The sequence below is a fragment of the Convolutriloba macropyga genome, chromosome 11 (genome assembly GCF_964194025.1).
Source record: "Convolutriloba macropyga chromosome 11, txConMacr16.3, whole genome shotgun sequence".
NCBI classification, from domain to species: Eukaryota; Metazoa; Xenacoelomorpha; order Acoela; family Convolutidae; genus Convolutriloba; species Convolutriloba macropyga.
This window is the reverse complement of record NC_134478.1, coordinates 51,259,283-51,281,119: the sequence shown is the minus strand read 5'-3', so window position 1 is coordinate 51,281,119 and position 21,837 is coordinate 51,259,283. Positions and strand designations below refer to the sequence as shown.

General features: G+C 34.4%; 1 protein-coding gene across 1 annotated transcript in view; it reads right to left on the bottom strand.

The window, feature by feature from the left end:
• Positions 1 to 329: 329 nt before the first annotated feature.
• LOC142349163 (uncharacterized) overlaps positions 330 to 21,837 on the bottom strand; it is a 60,580-nt gene continuing 39,072 nt past the window's right edge. The window contains exons 11-17 of the mRNA XM_075400578.1: positions 17,127 to 17,320; positions 16,558 to 16,679; positions 10,212 to 10,308; positions 9,490 to 9,674; positions 6,639 to 6,773; positions 6,442 to 6,480; positions 330 to 465 (exon numbers count right to left, since the gene is read on the bottom strand). Coding sequence (XP_075256693.1) covers positions 330 to 465; positions 6,442 to 6,480; positions 6,639 to 6,773; positions 9,490 to 9,674; positions 10,212 to 10,308; positions 16,558 to 16,679; positions 17,127 to 17,320 — 908 coding nt within the window. The remainder of the gene's footprint in view (positions 466 to 6,441; positions 6,481 to 6,638; positions 6,774 to 9,489; positions 9,675 to 10,211; positions 10,309 to 16,557; positions 16,680 to 17,126; positions 17,321 to 21,837) is intronic.

Sequence of the window (21,837 nt, the reverse complement as noted above, 5' to 3'; positions counted from 1 at the left end):
GAATTAGGGTTGAGAAATCATCCCCTTAAATTGGGTGAAAAATTGAGAAATTGGATGAGAAATTCTTTGGCTCCAATTCAATTGGATGGATAAATTATCTCCGGAGATATGAAAGTTTAATAAATCTGGCACTATTTCTAGCAGCATCTTTGAAGAGGAAAGTTTTCTTGATTTCAGTTGTCAAGCGAATCTAGCAATTATTATATTTGAAATACCGCGCATTAATTGGAGAAATAAAGATTGAAACAGTCCGTTAATTTCGACGGAACTTGAGCCGAACATCAACACAGCTCGACCAAACTGTTTCCTTGAGTTATAAACTGGAGTAGTCAGAGGTCAAAGGTCACTGGACCTGTGGATGTTCGAGCAACACTGTCACGCGTACTTGTTTTCCAAGTTCCTTGGGAGTGAACAAACTTCATGTTGCAATACTTGGCATAAATATGTCTCTCTGCAACACACTCTCTGAAAGAAAAAACATACTCTGAAAGAAAAAAAACATAACAGGAGGTGTTATCAAAACAAAAGCAGTCAACTTGGTCAATGATTACACAACTATAGTTAAAGCAGACAAAACTAGAGCGCTCCTCAACTATCGAAACAATCTTTTACTTTGAGAAAACAGAGTAGAGCAATTAGACACATTTCCGCGTTGTATGATGTTGTGTATACATACACTCTCGGAACTCAAGGTTTTTTTAAAAAAAAAGACAAAGAGAAAATGATTCAGAGAAAAAAACCCAGCCAGTTTCCACAAACATAAACGCTGCTTGAGTGCAATCATTATTTATTGAGAGTAAGTGAAAGTTATATTTTGTCAACAAGCAAAAATTGACAGACTGGATTTGGAAAAGAGCTGTTAGGGGGTCTATTCAGGTGCAACTACTGTGAAAATGGACCAGTACTGGATTCGAACCAGCATCTCTTACTTGCAAGCCTAGTGTGCTACCCAATTACACCAACTGGTCTTAAGCTCTCGAACTTGGGCGTCTCTTATAACCCGTTGTCACGTTCTTTCTTGTTCCTCGAGGCTTCATTTCTCTAGCCAAGTATACGTTGAACAAGTAGAGCTTCTTGTCAAGCTATGTCAAGCTTATCTTATGCGCAATTTACATTAGGTTGCTCTCTCTCAACCTTCTAACACTCCCCCTTAAATTGCGCATCATCTCTTTCACAGTTTCTAACTATCCTGGCTCTCTTTTGCGGTTAAGCTCAGAGACTAGGGTCTGGGCCCATAACCTGTTAGGGGGTCTATTCAGGTGCAACTACTGTGAAAGTGGACCAGTACTGGATTCGAACCAGCATCTCTTACTTGCAAGCCTAGTGTGCTACCCAATTACACCAACTGGTCTTAAGCTCTCGAACTTGGGCGCCTCTTATAACCCGTTCTCACGTTCTGTCTTGTTCCTCAAGGCTTCATTTCTCTAGCCAAGTATACGTTGAACAAGTAGAGCTTCTTGTCAAGCTATGTCAAGCTTATCTTATGCGCAATTTACATTAGGTTGCTCTCTCTCAACCTTCTAACAAGAGCCAAGGTAAACAAACTTAATTTGATCTCGCCTTCTACACAAGATAATAAAAAAAACAGTCGCTTAAAAGATCTCAAGCTCTCTTTGACAAATGTTTGTCATATAGCTATATTTTCGAAAAAAATTAGGTTAATCGAATACTTAGAGACTAGTAAGCAGTATTGCTCTAAAAGAGCTCCTCTGTCACTTTATGCCCTCCAGGGTTTACTTGTTTTTCAAGACAAAAAGTCAAAAGCGCCAGACAAAAAATCAGTCAAGAGGAATATCGCCTTAAAAAAGAAAACAAGACTAATATAATTGCTACAAACTTCGCTTGAGAGCAATTAACAATCGCTAAAATGGTCAAAAACTCTCCCATAAGTACAAATGTTGTTTATGTAAATGCAAATATCTATTTTGGTCGATATAATTCAAGCTTAAATTACAAATTACTTTGAAAATACTCGGACGTGAACAAAAAATACACGCTGAGAAAAATTTTTCGCTTCCACTTTCCTCGCTCTCTCTCTCAGAAAAAACGCATGAACATAACCCACTCTAAATTTCTATTGTTATTTATTTTTGCTCAACAAATTGACAAAAACTCTTGTTTCCAAAAAGCTGCATTGAGTGTTACATATTGTTTCAATGACCCTCGTCCATTTTTTAAGAAACCAGACCATCATAACTCCTCATCGAGTCGTAAAATGAACTGTTCATCAAACAAAAATGACTAAAGAGAGCACTTAAGCTCCCCATAATAAAGAGACATCAATATACATCAGACCTGCTAACTAAGACTTATTAGAACAAAGTTCAATATATACCGATAATTAACCATACCGAAACTACGACAAAAAATTCAATCGCATTTCTCGTTTAAAAACATTCTGCTAGTTGTGTCAATCAATGAGTTTTCCTCGTAACTTTTTATAATGGGGACACACAACAAGACTAAGCACAGAAAGGCAAAAAAAAGAGAAAAGCACTTAATTTGTTCAAAAAAGCTGACCCAGCAAATAATCAAGCGTATCCATTTGTTCCATAAAATGGATCTAGATAAAAAACTCTACCAGAAAAACTATTCACAAAAAAGCGCAAGAAAAACAGAAAAATTAGGAAGAAAGCATGAATTGGTAAAAACTATTAATATCATAAAAAAATACAGCTTAAATTTCAATTTTTTTCAGATAAAAAAGCATAAAACTGATTTTCAAATGATTAAAGGATCACATATACTGACAGAAACATTCACTGCCGCCATAAACCTCAACAAAACTCAGTGCTGGAAAAACCACTAAAAAAGACTAAATCGGCGAAACAAAAACAAAGAAACAAAAAATACCCGCAAATTACACCGTACAGACTAATAAAGACTTAATATGGTCCCAAGCGTAGAATTACTGGTTAAATTTGTACCGAAATTATTTGGACCAAAAAAATTGCAGCATGCAATCAAAAAATTCCCTGGCTTAGTTAAAAAAATTACACCACTTTTTTTAACCATTTGATTTTACATTCTGGAAAAACAGTGAAGTCGCCGATGAAAATAAAATAGATCAGTATCACACCTCTTCGAATCCCCAACAATTTTGGTGCTCAATAATGGCCAGCCGAGAAGATAATCGCTCCCAACAACCAAACTTCCCTAAGATGGAAAAAGAAACTAAAAAAGCAAACAAATAACTTGGAAAATAACTATTATTATATGAAAATATTAACGCGTGTAGTATTGTATTACACTAAAATGAGTGTTGTATTGCACCTTTGAATCATTAGATACATGTTGTAAGAATAATCTTTTTACAGCTGTTCGTCAGCGGAAGACATGTATCTCTTTCACAGGCTGATCAACAGGCATAAAAGCAAAAAATCCAAAGGGAAAAATAAGCAAAACTGATCAAACAGCTTCAAAGCTTATAAAACGTGCCCTGTGCACCTTGTTTCTTATCCTTTGGAGCGAAACTTAGCAATAAAACTGCATTGAGCACTTAGCAACAAAACCATCCAAAAAATCCATCAGACTAGTGCCTTCGAGCATTACCAGCTGGTTCTGTTTCAAATTCTAATGTCATTTAAAAGCTAAAGAAAAATATCCTACAAAAAAAACATTACTCAACTACAATTTACCCCCAAAGACTGCACAGAAAGAGAGCTCCGAATATTAGCCATTTGATATGAAGCAGTTCCTGAATTTAAAAAAATGGATCAGAATGTATCACATGTGTATACTTTCCAAAAAAACAAATTTAAAAAAATGAGAGTTTTTCTTAAACTCTTTTAGTCAAGATCGCAATTGTATTATTGTCTCTTTGCACAAAGTAACATGCCTATAACATAGCCCGCAAACGGCCGGAAAACAGCCGCCGTTGACCCGCTTGACGCACATTGGGTTTGAAACAGAAAAAGAAAAAAAATAAAAGATAGAAACCAACAAAAATTTTTTAAGTGTCAAAGCGTTCTTATTTGTTGCACAAATTCTGCATATTCGGTTAGATTCTATAAGTACACTTAATTCACCCTCTAAACTGAAGGCTATTAGGCATAAAACCGTTTCTTTTGATTTTCTTCTTTTCACAGCATTCGTTACATTATTACGTCATTCAATGAGTGAAAGAATTTAAAATCTCTTCAGTTGAAACAGTGAGTGAAGTAAGTCAGAAGTCAAGCGTGAAAATCGTGACTTATGTAAAACGAAAAACATGATCGAAAGGTAAAGCAAAAAAACATAGCAGGACAAAACCTGACGTATAGTTCAAAGAATTTATATTGACTAAACAAAAGACTAGACCTAGAACGGACTATGAGTGAAATGGGAAAATCATTTCCAAAGAAAATAGAAGAAAATTTAGAATGCCGCATGTGAACAAAAAAAACACTAACGAGAAAGGGAAATTTTGGTTCAAAGAAAAAACTTAGGCCTAGAATGAATTTTGAATGGTTGGAAAAAACATCAATAAAAAATATATCCAAAAAAAGGAAAAACCAGTAAAAATTGAAGTGATAATGCCGCATGTGAACATAAAATCGAAAGCCAGAAACGGAATGTTTGTTCCAACACTGTTTTCTCTCTACTTTTAAATTAGAGTAGAACATTTTACGCCACAAAACCACTCGCTTTTTCGCTCAACTTCCAGTTTCGGCGTGACCAAAATCACTAATCCAAATTGACTTCATGAAAATGTGTGAACAGATCTTAAAAAAAAACACAGCCGAAAGAATTCCGGAATCAATTCAAAGGAAACAACTAACGCCCCTGACTAATATAAAACTTATCCCACTGAACCACCACAAAAACCAACAATGCTTATCCTACTGAACAACATTAATCACTTTAAAACAAGAACATGAAAAAGAACAATGAAGAAGTATCTGACCAGAAAAGACGATTAAGCATATGATGAATTTCTTCAAGTTGCAAGTTTCAAAAAAAACTTTTGGCGAAAAACCATGCGATACGTTTATTTTTTATTCGTTGAACCACAGCAAATTGAGAGGAAATCCAACAAAAACCTTGCAAGTAGAGAAAACGGAGATAAAAGAAAGGAAATGAAGAACAAAACCATAAAAATTCTCTGTAAAATTGAAACAAAATTTAGTCACAAATTACGGATCCAAATCATTATGTTAAATTAAAAAAAAATTAAATACTACTTCTGGTCAAACGCCCACCAATCCAAAACATTAAAGATTTATAAAAACAAAAACGAAGAACGAAAACAGAAAAAAGTAGAAATTTGTAATGTCTGTCATTGAAAACTGCACTAAATAAACTCCAACAACACTTCTAAAAAAATCCTATTAGGTGCTAGAGCAGTTAAAAAAAAACAAAAAGCACACAATGAGAAGATTCAAAATTAAGCAAGAAAAAAAGAAAATCAGCTGAAATCTGCCTAAATATTACACAATTATTTTGACCAAAACAACTCAAAACTAAAATCAAAACCATCAACATGCAGCAAAAACAACTGATTCTAACCATAGGCATCCCGAAATGCTATAAAAACTTGAACAATACAAAAGGCAATTAAAAACAACTTGAAACAAACTCTGGAAAAACAATACGAAATTTTGGTTTCACGCGAGCACATAGAGCCAAAAAACGTTCATTGAAGCAAATAGATTATTGAAACGCTTGAAAATCAATTGGCAAGTAAAACAGGCTGAGAAACTTGTCTAACATTAGAAAAACAAAAAATAGCAAAAAACATAATTAAAAAAAACTCAGTACATTGTCATTTTTCTCAACCAAAAAATCGTGTAATACCAATAAAATTGTAATCACTTGGTATCCAAAAACTCCATAACTAACATGCGTCTATTCAAAGCCCATACAAAGCAATATAACAAGACAAAACGCAAAAAAATGATAAAATTCGCCTAAAAATCAGCAAAATAGCTGAAAAACCAGCAAAATGGTATAAAATTCTTATTAATGACCAAAAACCTACAAACCACTATTAAAGCCACCTTAAAAATCACACAATATCATAATAAGACTTCTAAACCAACAAATTAACAGAAAAACGGTTTTAAAAAGCCGCCCGTGAACACGAAATTTCAATCGCTTTCAGAAATTTTTTTCACACCTCAATTTCTCGCTTTCTCGAAAACAGCGGAATGAACAAAAAACCACTCTTTTTTTGCTCCCCTCTTCACTTTTGTTCAGCACTCAAACCATTCCAAAATTTTTCACGCATTTCATTTCCTGCTTCAAAATTCACTCCAACGAAAAAAAAAGATTTTAAAAAAATACTTCTCCAATACTCCTCTTCGAGTCGTAAAAAAGACAGCTCCCCAATACAATTCAAATTCTTTGAATTTTAAAAAGGAGAGCGCCTAAATAATAGCCGTTGAGAGGCTGACGGCAGCTATTAAACATGAATATCGAAATAGTTGCTTTTTTGATGACATTGAAGAAACATTTGCTTACTTGAGACTGGGCAGTGGATCCTCACGCAGCAATTCATACCTTAAAAGAACACAGCTAAATTAGTCGGTGAAGTTAAAATGTTTATAACCCAATCATCAGGAGAAAATTACAATTGATCAAATGAAACTTGTGAAAATTATTTGACAGCAAAAAAAAAACAGATTTTAATAAATATTAAAAGTGCTTTTTAACCTTACCCATCTATATAGTGGTCTGGATGTTCATCACTGTACCAATATCTGCTCATAAATGCATTAGACGCTGACTGCATAGCATCCCACGTGTTATCATTGAACTCGTCCAACCACAGGTGACGAGCAGACGAAATAAACCTAAAAAAATACTACACGTTAATTGATTTTTCGATTCAACTGAATTAATTATTTGGGCATGCTCTGGGCATTCTCGATCTTAATGTAACAACCACCATGGTCTATACTTCCAACATAATTCCCAACTTACTACAGCAGAGATGCACTAGTTCACACGCTAGACAGCGGTTCGGTTCTGTTGGCTGACGGGTTCAAGTTCTATTAGCCCTAAATAATTGTAAATGCAGTTGCCAGTACTGTTGGGTAGCTACACTAAATCAAAAATTTAGAAACTTGCTGCTGTTCATCAGAGTAATTGAAAATACCATCATGTTTCGCAAAAAGAGTAAAATGAGGCCCATCATAATGTAAAGGATAACAATAGGCCATTTTACTCACAAAATGAAGGAGTTCTAGCAATCAGTCAGAAATTACGAAGGTAACGTATAACAGTGTGATATCTTTTAAATACCGAAGTGCCATATATACCAACAAAGTTTTTCAATTCAAAACAGGCTTGATAGTTGACCGTTTAATAAATATTAGCACTCATGGTCAACTTTCCAAGTTGTCTGACTCTATGAAAACAGTAATTTTTTAAAAACCAAATTCATTTAGGGTCTCCCTTTTCTTTTTTATTTACATATAGCACTCAAGATAATTTTCATTACAGATAGCTAGCTGATCAAGATATTTTTAAGGCATAATAAAAATCTTGTGAAATGCCGTTTGCGCTCATCTCGTTGTTACATGTCCGGATAACCATTGCTTTTGAGCAACAATTTTACTGGTTCAACTGTCAAATATGCACATCACAGGTATATTAGTGGCAGGTTACAAATGTCAATACGTTTGGGCGAACATAGGAACAGACCTATCCACGATTTTTATTTTGCTCTTGATAACTCCTATTTTAATTTGTTGATGTTAATTTGTTACACAAAAAAGGTAACTGTTTCGAACAGGAAGTCGAGCATAGATCGCGTAAAGTGAAACACTGGCGCCCAAAAAATTCCTACGATATGATTTGTTCCTGCGATATATGCACTGCTGCCAGAAAAAAAAACAGGACACAGTGGCTTTTTGGGAAAAGTTAAAAGATAGCTCATCACATCCCGTCACAATAATGCAAGGGAAGCGTTTCCCAATACTGAAGATATTGGGTGTCCTTTTTTCACTTCTGTCAATCTCCATAAAGAAATGTTGTTGCGTTGGTCTTCTCTGTCAAATATCGGGAGGACAACTATTTCAGTTTAAATATCGGCATGTTTGCAGCACTTGCTTTTTCGCCCCCGAACATACTGAATCTTCGTTCAAAATGCTCCAGATATCGTTGCAAGATTTTTAAGCTCTGGATTTTGTTGATTATTTTGAAGTTAATTTCGGCCGCCTCCACATGAACGAGAGCAGGCGACAAACAAGCTTTCATCTCGTAATGTGGAATGTGTATCATCGCATGATTGAAAGCCTACCGAGAACTAACAATGCGACAGGTTTCCGTAGAGGTTTTGAATCGATGCTTGAAATTAACAAGCCCGATATTTGGAAATTCTTAGAGGCCATGCACAGACAACAAGCGATTCAAGAGTTTACCGTGGCACCAAAAATGAAGGAAGCACATGGTTAAAGAAAATAAGAATTACCGTAGAATAAAACGAATTGTTTTTGCCGCACGCGAATATCAGCCTTTAGAAGATTTGCGAGCAATTGCTTCAAATATGTCATTTTGAGAAACAGTTTCAATCTTTTGCTTTTCATCTGTGTAATTTTGTTGCAATATAATTATTCAGTTAATCCGATTTGATAGATGCCACATCTCTTTGACAGTCAAGTGGGAGTTTACTTCCTCGGGTCTTTTCCTTGAGGATTCCTTTCCGTGGGGTTTTTATTCTATATAATTTTGAGTGGTTTTTTGTCCGTGGGTTTTTTTCCGAAACCCTCTAGGAAATAAACTCCCACAGTGTCTACTTCCTTGGGTTTTTTTCTTGTGGGTTTCTTTCTGTGGGGTTTTTTCCTATCTAACTTTGGGTGGTTTTTCTGTGGGTTTTTTTTCGAAACCGGTTTCTTATTTTTCTATTGCCCTGCTTTAAGCTGAACTGTTCTATCATCTAATTTTCATCCTATGCCGTCAAGACGGTGTTAAATAAGTCAAATGAAAATATGAAAATTGTTAGTAACAAAATATCAGATAAATTAGTTTTTTAAGAGCCATTTCTGCCAAAAAAAACGTGCACAAAATTTAAGCGACTCATATCAAAAAAGGACAAAACTATTATTCTTTGTCTAGTGATAAAATCCAACGAAACCTCAAAATAGCTTTGTACAACAATCACATGAAAGCTAAAATACGATTTTATTAACTTGAATATGTAAGCCATTATTTCGTTAATTTGTAGAAGACTTCGAACAAAAACTAGATCACCAAGAGTAATTTGCTAGTCTGACTAATGATATGAATTCAAACAGGTTATAATTATTGCACATTTTCCCAATAGAGATACAATTTAAATGCCTCAACAAGATCTCGCTGATCTAAGTTTTCATGATCAGTCTTGACAAGTCGACAATATTCTGTCAAAATATATTCTTTAGTGCACACATGAAAAAAGAACTGAAAAAGCTGTATATATCAACATTGTTTCTTAGCAAGACTCTTATAAAAATCATATCAGTATATTTCATGTTTCATTTCACGGTGATTACTAATGATATAGAAAAAATGGCGAGCAGTACTAGCCTCCGTTGCCAGTTGCTGCACTTGGTACAGACCATGGTCCAAGAGTCCAGAGAAAACCAGAGGTCGAACACTCCTAGGAATTTACAACAGCACTCGGCACAGAACAAGTTCGAAACGTTCTCGGCCATCAACTCTTCAATCTTCCGTCGCCTCTCGTCAATTTTCGCCTTTTTATCATCCACGGACTAAAAGTGAGACAAACATTGTCTTTCGCATTTTTACACGAAAAATTCATATCAAACTCAAATTCATGTCAACACCCTCCCCCCTGCCGCTTCCGCCGCAATGGAGGCGTTGCGGGTGATTTGATACAAAGTTGGGCACATTTATACGAGACATTTTGTGATTGCCGCTAAAAGACATGACATATGGGCATCTTTTTCAGGCTACTTCCACAGGATAAAAACGACAGGAAAAACGAAACACGTCAAACAAATCAATATATCATTGAAAATGAAGTACAAAATGTATTCTAGGTGTTATAAATAGATATGTGATCATTAACATCATCGCCAAGTCTAGACGAGATGAAATGTAAACAATTGTTTAACTTGCAAGAGTTCTCTTCGATTAAAAACACTGAATTAATCCTGAAGTAGTGTGATCAGATATAATGATGCATAACAATGTTGAGCAAAATAATATACTCAAGTCAGTATATTTAAATAGTTTAAACAAACAAGTCAATAATAATTTGTTTAGTACCGGTTTAAAAAACTTACCATGCAACCCATAGACGACAGGAACAAAATGGTAGAAGACGCCTCCAACATCTTAGAGTATAGCAGTTCGGCTTGTCCTATGGACTCAAGAGTGAATCTGTAATAAACAAGGAATCTCTGCAAGAAGCATAGGTAGAAAATAGCTCACTACACTCGTTCAGAAAAAAAAAGAAGTCAACAGGGGAATTCGCTAAATTAGCAAACACTAATTTCTTATGTCTATTTTGTTTGTTCCAGTTCAATCTTTTAATTATTTAACCCGTTTTAATAAAGAATATTCAACAGAGATAATAAGAGTTTCGCTACAATAGAAGAAAGTTTCAAGAGTAGTTGTCAACTGGCTATCAGGCTGGTTCTCCGGTGTTTTGGTGAGGGTTGATTGCGAAGTTTTGTACGCCGCCTTGTATTGGTCCTTCTAAATATTTACTGATCTTCAAGTTGGGCAATTTTCGGCTTTCGTGCCTTTCTTAATGTTTAAGTATATACAAAATTCCGTATTAGCACCAACTTTATCGCCATAATTACTTCACCGAATACGTAATATCTCTTTACAATACTAACCAATTATACAAATTCATCTTCATCGCACTTAAAAAGGTGAACATTAAGACTTTCTGTTAAGTAATACGTTTATCAGTAACCTGTCGTTCTGATGTTTTCAATAAACATAAACAAATTGAGGGTCACCGTCTTCGTGATGTTTTCCTTAAAAAAGCCCTAAATATCCTTAAATAATTGCATTAATTTGGTTTTTACTTAAACAGTTCTCAAGGCCATATTTGGTCCCTTCCATCTAGGACCGTGACCCTCAATTTGTTTATGTTTATTGAAAACAATATCAGAACGACAGGTTACTGATAAACATATTACGTAACAGAAAATCTTACTGTTTGCCTTTTTCTGAAAACTTTGTTTGAGAGAAATTAAGAAACTCTCCGTAAAGAGTGGTAAGTTATAGATCTTCTCGGACTATTTTTGTGAAAGCTACATAATAACTGCTTCAAAAAGCAATCAAGGAAACAACTGCTAAAGTCTACGAATAGAAACATGGCTGCCAGAAAATAGCCGCAATAGCTTCGTAGATCTGCAGTCTCGAAAAAAGTAAGAAAGACCAGAAAAGAAATTTAATGTTTTCATTAAAGGCTGAGATGCTAAATTTTGAGTAAGAATCTGTATAACTTATTGTTATTTCTATTACGTGCTCTTGAATATTTTTCAATTAGCATGCTATACACTCACCTGACCTTATAACTCTGAATTAAAGAAAAAAAGTCAATTTCAGAGTGAGGAAGTCATTTTGGGATTGAAGTAAGTCACCATAAACTTAATCACGCGAATGAATAAAAAGCACTCTCCACTGAAAGTTGAAATTGCATGAACAAAAAGCAGATTTGATGTGATTTGGAAGTCATATGGTCGTAACAAAAATCTTGACGACGAAATACAAAACAGAGGACAAGTCCTGAAATACAATGCAAAGAATTGTATTAATTTATTACCCGACAATCATTTACTCCGCTTTAAAAGGCAAATAAGAGCTGTTACTATAGAGGCTATGAAATAAAACAACAAGAACAACAAAAACGAGCAAGACTAAAAATTCAACTTTTAATTTTTGAAACGACAGGATCAACATAAAAAAAGAACTACGATAAACTCAAACTGCCAACTCTATTCCTCTATTTCTCATTAGAAACCTGTCATTAAATGTCGATGAGTCCTCTCACTAATATTAATAAATGATAAGACAAAATAACCAAAAATCCCAAAAAAACTCATAACTTTTGGAAACACTTAGTACAAAAACCATAGAACGTAACAGCTATCGAAAGGATACCATTACACCAAATTATTGAGTCCTCAATGACCACCGGTGAGACCTGTCATAAATGAGATTAAGTGATAATACATCAATAATTACAACAAATTTTACCAAAACTAAAAAAAAATCACTAAGATTTTTTTAAAAAACGAACAAGGGTATAAGTCACAAAAAATAATAGCTAAAAACGGAAATGACTCGCTTTCAAAGCATTTTTAGTAACCAATGAGACCTGTCGATAAGAGACTAGGAGTTAGGACGACAAAATTGAAAAAAAAAACACTCATAAAACTCAAAAAATTCGATAATTATTATTGGAGACAATTAGTGTTTAAGTCATAGAAAGCATTCGCTTTGAACAAAAACAATTAAATCGATAAACTTAACCCCTATTAGCAGCATCAGAGACCAATGAGATTTTATAAGACATCAAAAAGTACAATAAATACTTGGAGAACTCAAAAATTCACTCAAAATTTTTGCGAAAAAGTAGTGTCAAAGTCACGAAAACCATTAGCTATTAACTCGATCCATTAATTAGGTTCTTTTATGACTCATTAACAACTAATCAGACCTGTCATTGATGACACTAATAGATAGGACAACAGATTGTTTTAGCTGCCTCTTAGTGAATTCAAGCAAAGGCAAAAGGCATAATTAGAACACATATGTACCGTCTTAAAAGCACTGAAGGAGAGGAAACTCTGAAAACAGAAGTCAAATTGATGCACCTGAAAAAAAATCCATCTCAAAAACCGCCGAATTGTTCAAACACCAATTTCTCACTCCACTTTAAAGGTAATTCGAAAAAAGTCACGCCTCAAACCTACTCGATTTTTGACTCCCTTTACTATTTCAGTGTAATCAAAATCACCACTCTTATTTGACTTCTCACTAACGTGAAAATGCGTGAATAGATCTTAAAAAAGACAGCGCACCAATACAATTCAAATTCTTGGAATTGTAAAAAACCAAGAGAAGGCCAATAATAGACTCAGCTATCGCTTCGCGACTATTAATAAAAATATCTACTTAAGGTACAGAAAAAGTAAAGCAATTAGTAAAAGCGACAATTTTTGAAAAATCTCAAATGACGTTAACTTCTAAAATTCTATAAACTACCTGATATCAACTCAACGTACGACTGGTCCAACTAATTTCCTTTAGCATACCGAAAAAACGGTAAAATCGATTACAGCATGCAAGATGAGGCTTATCAGGTTTGGCAAAACTATAACACCCCGTTACCTCTTACTTATGTAATACAACGGCGGTACTTTTTAATGATAGTTCTGGCTAAAGGTGCCGCTATGTTATCTGCATATTGGCTAAAATTTTGAGCAGTCATAGAAGTTCTGCTACACCAAACCGTCTAGCAACCCTTGCCAACGGATAAAAATAAGGAACATACCCGGCAGATTGCCGGAAAATAGCCGCCGTTGATTCCAATAAGCATGATTGGGATTGAAATAACAGAAGATATTGAAAAAAAGAGATTTTTGTACAAAAACATTTTTTTAAGTCCGATTTATTTTGATGGTATTTGGTAGTTGATCATACTTCTGTTTCATAGAGAGAGGCTACAAAGGCTACTATCAATGCCAATAAGCATTAGAGATGGTAATTAAGACTTATAGGAACGACGTTCAAATAGCGGGCATCTAAAATTGGGCTTTATGGGTTTATCCCGCTTCTACTTCTGACTTCAATTTTTTATACTGGCTCTGTTCAATTTGAATTGCTTTGCTGAGCAACTGATGTTCAAAGTCACTTTTAGCAGAATGAGAGAAGAGAGAAACTAGCCTAGAGAAGTCAAAAAGATATCACGCAAAATGTTGAAAAAGCGGCCAAATGAGGTAAAGCGAAACATTTTTTTATTCGACGAAGTAAAAAAACATAGCAGGACAAGTCCTGACGTACAATTCAAAGAATTTTCAATGACTTAACAAACAACAAGACCTAGAACGGACAATGAGTGAATTGGGAAAACCATTTCTAAAGAAAAAATCAGATGAAAAAAAAACAAAAAAAAAAAACAGAAAATCAATGTCAAAATGCTGCTAGGGAGAACAAAAAACCACTGTAATTTTGATTCTAACAAAAAACTAGGTCCAGAATGAGCTGTGAATGGATTGGGAAAACTATTTAGAAAAAAATCCGATCCAAAAAATCGAAAAAACAGTAAAAATCAGAGTGAAATTGCCGCATGTGAACAAAAACCCACTACCGAGAAACCGAATTTTTGTTCAAACACCGTTTTCTCACTCTACTTTAAAATTAGAGCGAAAAATATTCACGCAGCAAAACCACTCGCTTTTTCGCTCCATTTCCTGTTTGGGCGTGACCAAAATCACCACTCCAATTTGACTTCAAAAATCATGAAAATGTGTGAACAGAACTTAAAAAAAAACATAGCCGGAAGAATTCCGGAAACGACTCGAAGGATAAAATTGCCCAAACTTATGACTTAATAAAAAGAACCACTATTGTGAACCCAGAGCCTCCACAAATGCCATAAAAAACAAGGAAGAATAGAAACGGCATTCGAACACAAATTGAACAAAAAAACTAGAAAAACTTAATGAGTTTTTTTAATAGTACAAGGAAGCATAAAACTGAGTAAAGTTCCTTTGCACTTAGAGCAAAGAAAAGTTCGCAAAACAATTGGCAAGTCATAATAGGCTAGGAAACTTCTCAGATTTAAAAAAAGAGAAAAACTCCAAAAGATTTAAAATTTCTCAAATTTTCTACCAAATTTCCCAAGAAAAAAATAATTTATACCAAGAGAACTTCAGTCAATTGGTTACCAAAAATATCGTAAGTAACAAGCTTCTATTCGATTCCCACTTAAAGCCATAAAACAAAAAAAAACAGGCAAAAAACCATTAAATTTTGTCTAAAAATCAGCAAAACTGACCAAAATCCTCCAAATTATCAGTAAACTCAAATTAACTACTTGAACACTTCAATTCCTATCAAAACAAGACTAAAGCTAATACAATATCACAATCAAACTTCATAATCATCAGAAGTGGGAGAAAACTGCATTTAAAAGCCGCACGTGAAAAAAAAAATTTGCTCGCTTAGAGAAAATTTTTTCAGACATCAGTTTCTCGCTCTCTCAGTAAAGAGATTAAGAAAAGTTAGTAATATCTGTCAATGAAAAGTGCTCTAAATATATTCCATTGAAACCTTTAGAAAAGTTCCTACCAAAAGCTAGAATACTAAAAAGTAGCATAAAGCAGAATCAGAAGATTTCAGCAAAAATTCAAAAAAAAATCACAAAATTCGCGGAAATCTTGATAAAAATTACCCAATTATCTGCAATAAAGTGACTCAAAACTAAAAATCAAAATCATCATCACGGATCATAAACAACTAAATTGGACTATGGGCATCCCCAAATGCTATAAAAACTTGAAGAACACAGAGAGCATATAAAAACAACTTGAAAGAAATCTTAGAAAAATTAAGCTTTTTTGATTTCACAAGAGCACATTGAGCCAAAAAACGTAAATGGAGCAAAAAGGAAACTGAAAAACATCCAAAACAATAGGAAAAGCGAATAGGCTAAGAAATTTCTCTAAGCTAAGAAAAAAAGCGAAAAACAGCAAAAAATTAAGAAGAATAATTTAAAATGTTTCAGTTTATTGTCGTTTTTCTTAACAAAAAAATCGTTTAAAACCTAAGAAAATGTAATCACTTGGTATCTAAAGACTCAGTAACTAACATTCGTCTATTCAAAGCCCATACAAAGCAATATAACAAGAAAAAAACGCAAAAAAATTGCTAAAATTCGCCTAAAATTCAGCAAAATAGCTGAAAAACCAGCAAAATGGAAATTCTAATTAATGACCAAAAACCTACAAATCACTATTAAACCAACCTTAAAAATCACACAATATCATAATAAGACTTCTAAACCAAAAATTACCAAAAAAACGGTTTTAAAAAGCCGCACGTGAACACAAAATTTCGCTCGCTTACAGAAATTTTTTTCACACCTCAATTTCTCGCTCTCTCGAAAACAGCGGAATGAACAAAAAACCACGCTCTTTTCGCTCCCCTCTTCACTTTTGTTCAGCACCCAAACCACTCTAAAATTTTTCACGCGTTTCATTTCCTGCTTCAAAATTCACTCCAAGTAAAAGTGATCAAAAAAAGGACTTCTCCAATACTCCTCTTCGAGTCGTAAAAAAAAGACAGCGCCCCAATACAATTCAAATTCTTTGAATTGTAAAAAAAATAGGAGCGCTATAATAGCCGGCTGAGAAGATGAGGGCGGCTATTAATAACGATTCTGGTGCAAACCCCCGAAATCAGTCGTAAAAATCTAAATCTGACATAAAAAGACGTAATTTATCAACGCCCATGAGTCAAAAGTTCACATAAATTAAACTCCTTTAACAACTTAAAACTCCTTTAATAAAAAATTGAAAACACCCCTTATTAAAAATTTCTACGCTCGAGGCGCTGTTCTTGGCACAGCTTGTCTGTTCTACTTATAGCACCCATATTACTCACAGGAAATCGAGGTATTGTGTATCTCCTGAGCTGACCTTGACCTCGCATTTGAGTTCACCTTTTCTTTCCAGCCGCCAGGGCTCATGTGCCGACCCGCCCAGCAATTTAGGCACGTAGGATTCCTGGAATCGACTAATTTAGATAACAAATTATAAAAGCAAAACTCGCGCTGGTAGTTAAAATACTTCTACACAGAGATTTTCAAAATATTAAACGAACAAAAACTCAAGAATAAATTCGCCAAAACAATGACAAAACACTTGTGAAAGATGTCAACCCAAAAGTTGTCGCCTGCAGCCTATAAGGACCACAGAAAGGCTAACGCAAAATTACAATTTCTTTAGCTGGACTGACAATAGTGGATCTTTCCCTTTTGGTCCCTCGTGTGGGCTAGAAACCTCAATGGTTATTTACGAGTTGTAAGATAGTATTTGTAAATTTACATCTGTGTTTGACAGGCAACCACCAGAATTTAACCTCAGGGTTGTAAATTTAACTATACCAGTTATAAAAAAAACTATGGCTTGTAGGGGAACAGATCCAAAAATTAACGCAAAAAATTAACAGACCTTGAGCCTTAGATCCGGCTTTGTAGACATCACCCAAATTTCAGGCAACGCGTCATGCTTCCGAATGCCAATGATGATAAAGTCGGATTTCTTGAGAGGACTGCGGTTCTGTGGCTCACACTTGACCCCCTTCTCCACTGGAATGTTCATGTACCAGCTAAAGTGCTGCTCATACTGGCTCAAATCATCACTGACTGAAACAGATACCTTCTTCAGAATCTGTCCTTGAACCCCATTTGTCACTCAAGATGGTAATTGTAAAAAATTATGTTTTGGGAACCCTACAGTACCTTATGAGTTCCCCGCCCCTCTACAGTATGAGGTGCATAAAAGTGGAAAACATCCTGTTTTTGCCCTCATATCTTGTTTTTTTTGCTGCACATCATCCCAGGTTGAGCACCATAAAAATGTCAGACAAAAAAAACCCACTCATGTATGGATTATATGGAAACTACGAACCATACAAAGGTCATAGAAAAAATTCTAAAAGGCAACTTTAAATGTCCAAACGTCATTCATGCACATGTTAAATTGCTGAGTTTCTCTTGAATGGCAACTTAATTACCATAAAAGGCCATATATGGTCAGTTCCAAGGCAAATAAAATCAGGCAACACAATGTTTATTAATGAATATTACCACACGGATGTTATCGCCATCGTTCCTGCCTAGCCCCCCCCCCCCCCACATAACCTTAAATATATATACGGGAATGGGAGGCTATATGTTACGCACTGACTTTTTGTATTTACCAATTATACAAATTCATCTTCATCGAACTTACAAAAATGTAAACATAAAGACTTCCGGGTGCGTAATACGTTTATCAGCAATCTGTCATTCTGCAGTTCTTTTCAATAAACATGAACAAATTAGGGGGTCACAGTCCTAGATGGAAATACGGACCAAATATGGCCTTGAAAACTACTTAAATATAAACCAAACTATAGCAATTATTTAAGGATACTTAGGGCTTTTTTAAGGAAAACATCACGTAACTATGAGGCACGAAATAGGGGCGTGACACCATAATTTCCTGGCTCTAATGGGATTGGCCCGTCATTTGATTGGTATGTTATTTAACTGTTGTTAACGAACGCAACGATAAATGCTTAATCAAATCTAACGTACTGATGGAACTAGCCGCTCTAGACGTTCTCCCAACATCTTCAGTATCAGTGGAAAAATCGACTGAATCGTTCACAGAATGAAGAATAGATCGTCTCGCAAGTAATAAGATAGACATGCAAAACAGTCAAACAACTATAAAAATAAACAAGTTGTCATTTATGACAAAAATGATAGCAGATCGTGTAAAATGTACAACAGATGCAGTCATCTAAATGTGATAAAATAGCTCAAGGTATAGTTAAAAAACTAATCATACATTAATTAAAGATAACTTATAACCAAAGTAAAGAAACCTGTACGAATAGCTGATATGGTTGCAAATTTTAAATATAAATCAATTGTAGGCTAAAAATAAAAAAGCAGTCAAAACGGGCCCTGCTCACAGAACAAAAAAACTAAACGAAATCAGAATATTAGACACCGGCGACAACTGTTAAAAATGAAATGTATCACAATAGCTTTATAATTTCGTGATTATAACAATCTTTTAGATAATTGTGATTGAACTATAAAATAACCGTTCACATTTCGATAAATTATTATTATAAAATTGGGCAGAAATATCGTCAAAATATTTTTGAGATAAAACAATATTTTCAAGTTTTCAAAATCTATGACCTCGCAGGAAACAACTAAACGGGCTAGTAACAAAAATTGTATACACAAGACCAAACAGCGTAATATTTGATTCATTTAAATATTTGATAAGTAAGGAAGGCTCTGCTCTTCTTGACCGAAGACGCACCAAAAATGGTAACAAGCAGTCCAATCTTTTGGTAAAACAAACGTCACATATTTAGCTCATCAACTTTAGGACATGAATATTATTAAACAGCAGTTTAAATCTCATTTATATTGCAACAAGAAATGACATTCTGCAAAACTGTCTCACCGCAAAATTATAAATTGTGAAATCTTTTGTAAGTCTGTCATCTACAGACAAATGAATTTGTCATAATCTTTAATATCAAGCCTTAACTTTCTATCGTGCAGCTCATAACCATATTAAGGCAGTGTTGTGATTCAGTTATAACAAGGAGGCTCGGTAATGTTTGTTTGCGTAGTGTACCGAACCCGTCAACCGACCCTTTATAAAACAAAAATTACGATTGGAAAGCTCCAATTCGTCTATTGATTAAGTAAAGCAGGACAAAGGCAAAAGCATTTTGGAAATCATTGACTGAAGATTTTAAACATAACCGGCATGTTTTCGTTAAATAACCGTCGTTGACGCGCTTGGATTGAAAAAAAAGAAGAGATAGAAGTTGACAGAATTTATTTTCATAGTTCGGAAGAAGGTTCTAATTCGGTGTGAAATTTCAGTGTGATTCTAAAACTATACTTAATTCAACTTATAAATTGAAAGCCATCAAACACAAATTTAATTCCAGCTAGCAATAGCCTTAATGAATTTTGATAACCAAATGCACCATGATTTAATGACCGAGCTGTATCGGTTTATCCCATTTCTTTTGATTTTGCTCTTTAGGCATCGACTGTATTCACTACATTCCGTAATTCAATGCGTGAAAGAATTTGAAATTCATTCAGTTGAAACAGTGAGTGAAGTAAGTCACGAGTCAAACGCGAAAATTGTGACTTATGTAAAACGAAAAGCTTGATCAAAAAGTAAATCGAACTAAAAAACATAGCAGGAAAAGCCCTTACCTAAAATTCAAAGAATTTTCATTGACTTAACATCAAACTAGACCTAAACAGGATTATGAATGGACTGGGAAAACCATTTAGAAAAAAATTCGATCATATCAACCGAAAAAACAGTAAAAACAGAAAACAAATTGCCGCACGTGCATAAAAATCGCAATCGAGAAAACGAATTTCCGTTCAAACACCGTTTTCTCTCTGAATTTGAAAGTTCGACTGAAAAAATTCACGGCGCAAAATCACTCACTTTTTCGCTCCGTTGCCTGTTTCGGCGTGACAAAAATCACTACTCGAATTTGACTTCAAAAAATCATGGAAATGTGTGAATAGATCTTACAAAAAATAGCTCCAATATAATTAAATATCGCTGAATTGTAAAAAGTAGAGCGCCTAAATAATAGCCGTTGAGAGGCTGACGGCGGCTATTTAAAACAACTTTTCGTCTGTATAAAGAAAACAGTGAAATGAAAGTTGTAAAACTTTCTACTATAGATATTAAAGAACATAAACGCTTTAAAACAAAGCTTTTTGAGAAACTAACTCATTAGATGTTCACGACAGATAGGTCAAAAGAAAAGTAACCGCATTAATAGCATTTTTCAAAAATAAAATGAGTGCAAATCTTTCAAACTAAGTTAAATACGTTCCATATTGACCCATCTGTTAATCCATCCATCAGTTATCTTGCAGAAACAAATTTAACCTTTTATAATTACAATGGGCGAAAAATTCCAAAAAGAATTATGGTAATTAAATCGGAGCGTTGTCTTGGTATACTTATGAGGGTTTAAGATCTTGCTAACGAGCAACTACATGAACCAAAAATAAAAAAAAATGTTAAAATACCTGTCTACGTTTCTAGCTCTACAAACAAATGAAGAACTAGACAACATCATACCAACGGAAGCTAAAGAATTTTTGTATAAAACAGAAAACAACCTTTTGAAATTATTTTTTTAAAAGAGGAAAATGGAATTTTTGAATTACTTCTTTCGAACAATTGGAAAATCAGTTCCGACTTCATTTTTAATCAAAGAGTTATGATTATAATTCCACGATTATCTAAAACTAACTGCACTAATAAACGTACACCAACCAGTAAACGCATTTTGTAGAATTATTTCAGAAATTTTCCAGTATCTCACTATTATCTATTTTTAAAAGCGTGTCCTTAATATGGGAGCGCCTATATAGGTTTTAATATCAATAGTGCTTCTATATATGCCTTCCTTTATAATTGAAAACATATAAAATGATGATGAACACTGATATTGAAGCAATTATAGTAGTGTATAATTGAGTGTGATGAATTGATTTCCCAAAATTTTTGGTGAAGAGGAAACTTGATTTAACTTGCGACCAATATTTGTTGGTTACTATTTATAACTTTCCAGTAAACTGCTAAACCAAAAGTGGCACATCAGTTTGATCCAATGTCCGTTATATTGACCTGAACAAATCCACAGGTAGGTGGACACCATAAGAGCATAAACCGACTAACGTCAGACAAACTTCTCTCGAACGACAGGCGGGGCAATTTGATTCAGGGACTGCAGCTAAGATAAAATTTTGTTTTTGGGCAGAGAACATCATACCAGGGTGCGATTCGAACCCACAAACTCCAGAGTCTTACACTAATTGCCTTCGCCATTGGACTATCAGTCTGCATCAATCTGCAATCGCTTTTACTTTACCAAAAAACTTTACTTCGGAGTGAGAGCAATTGAGATCACTCAAAAATGATGAAGAGAAGGATGACAGAGATACTTGAATGTTCTAGGACAAACGCGCTAAAGTGACCAGCAAACAAGTTGCATAAAAACGACGCAGACATTTACATTTACTGCTTCAAACTTCGTTCGAGAGCAATAAAAAACGATATTTTGGCTGGAGGAAACGCAACATAAAAAACTTTA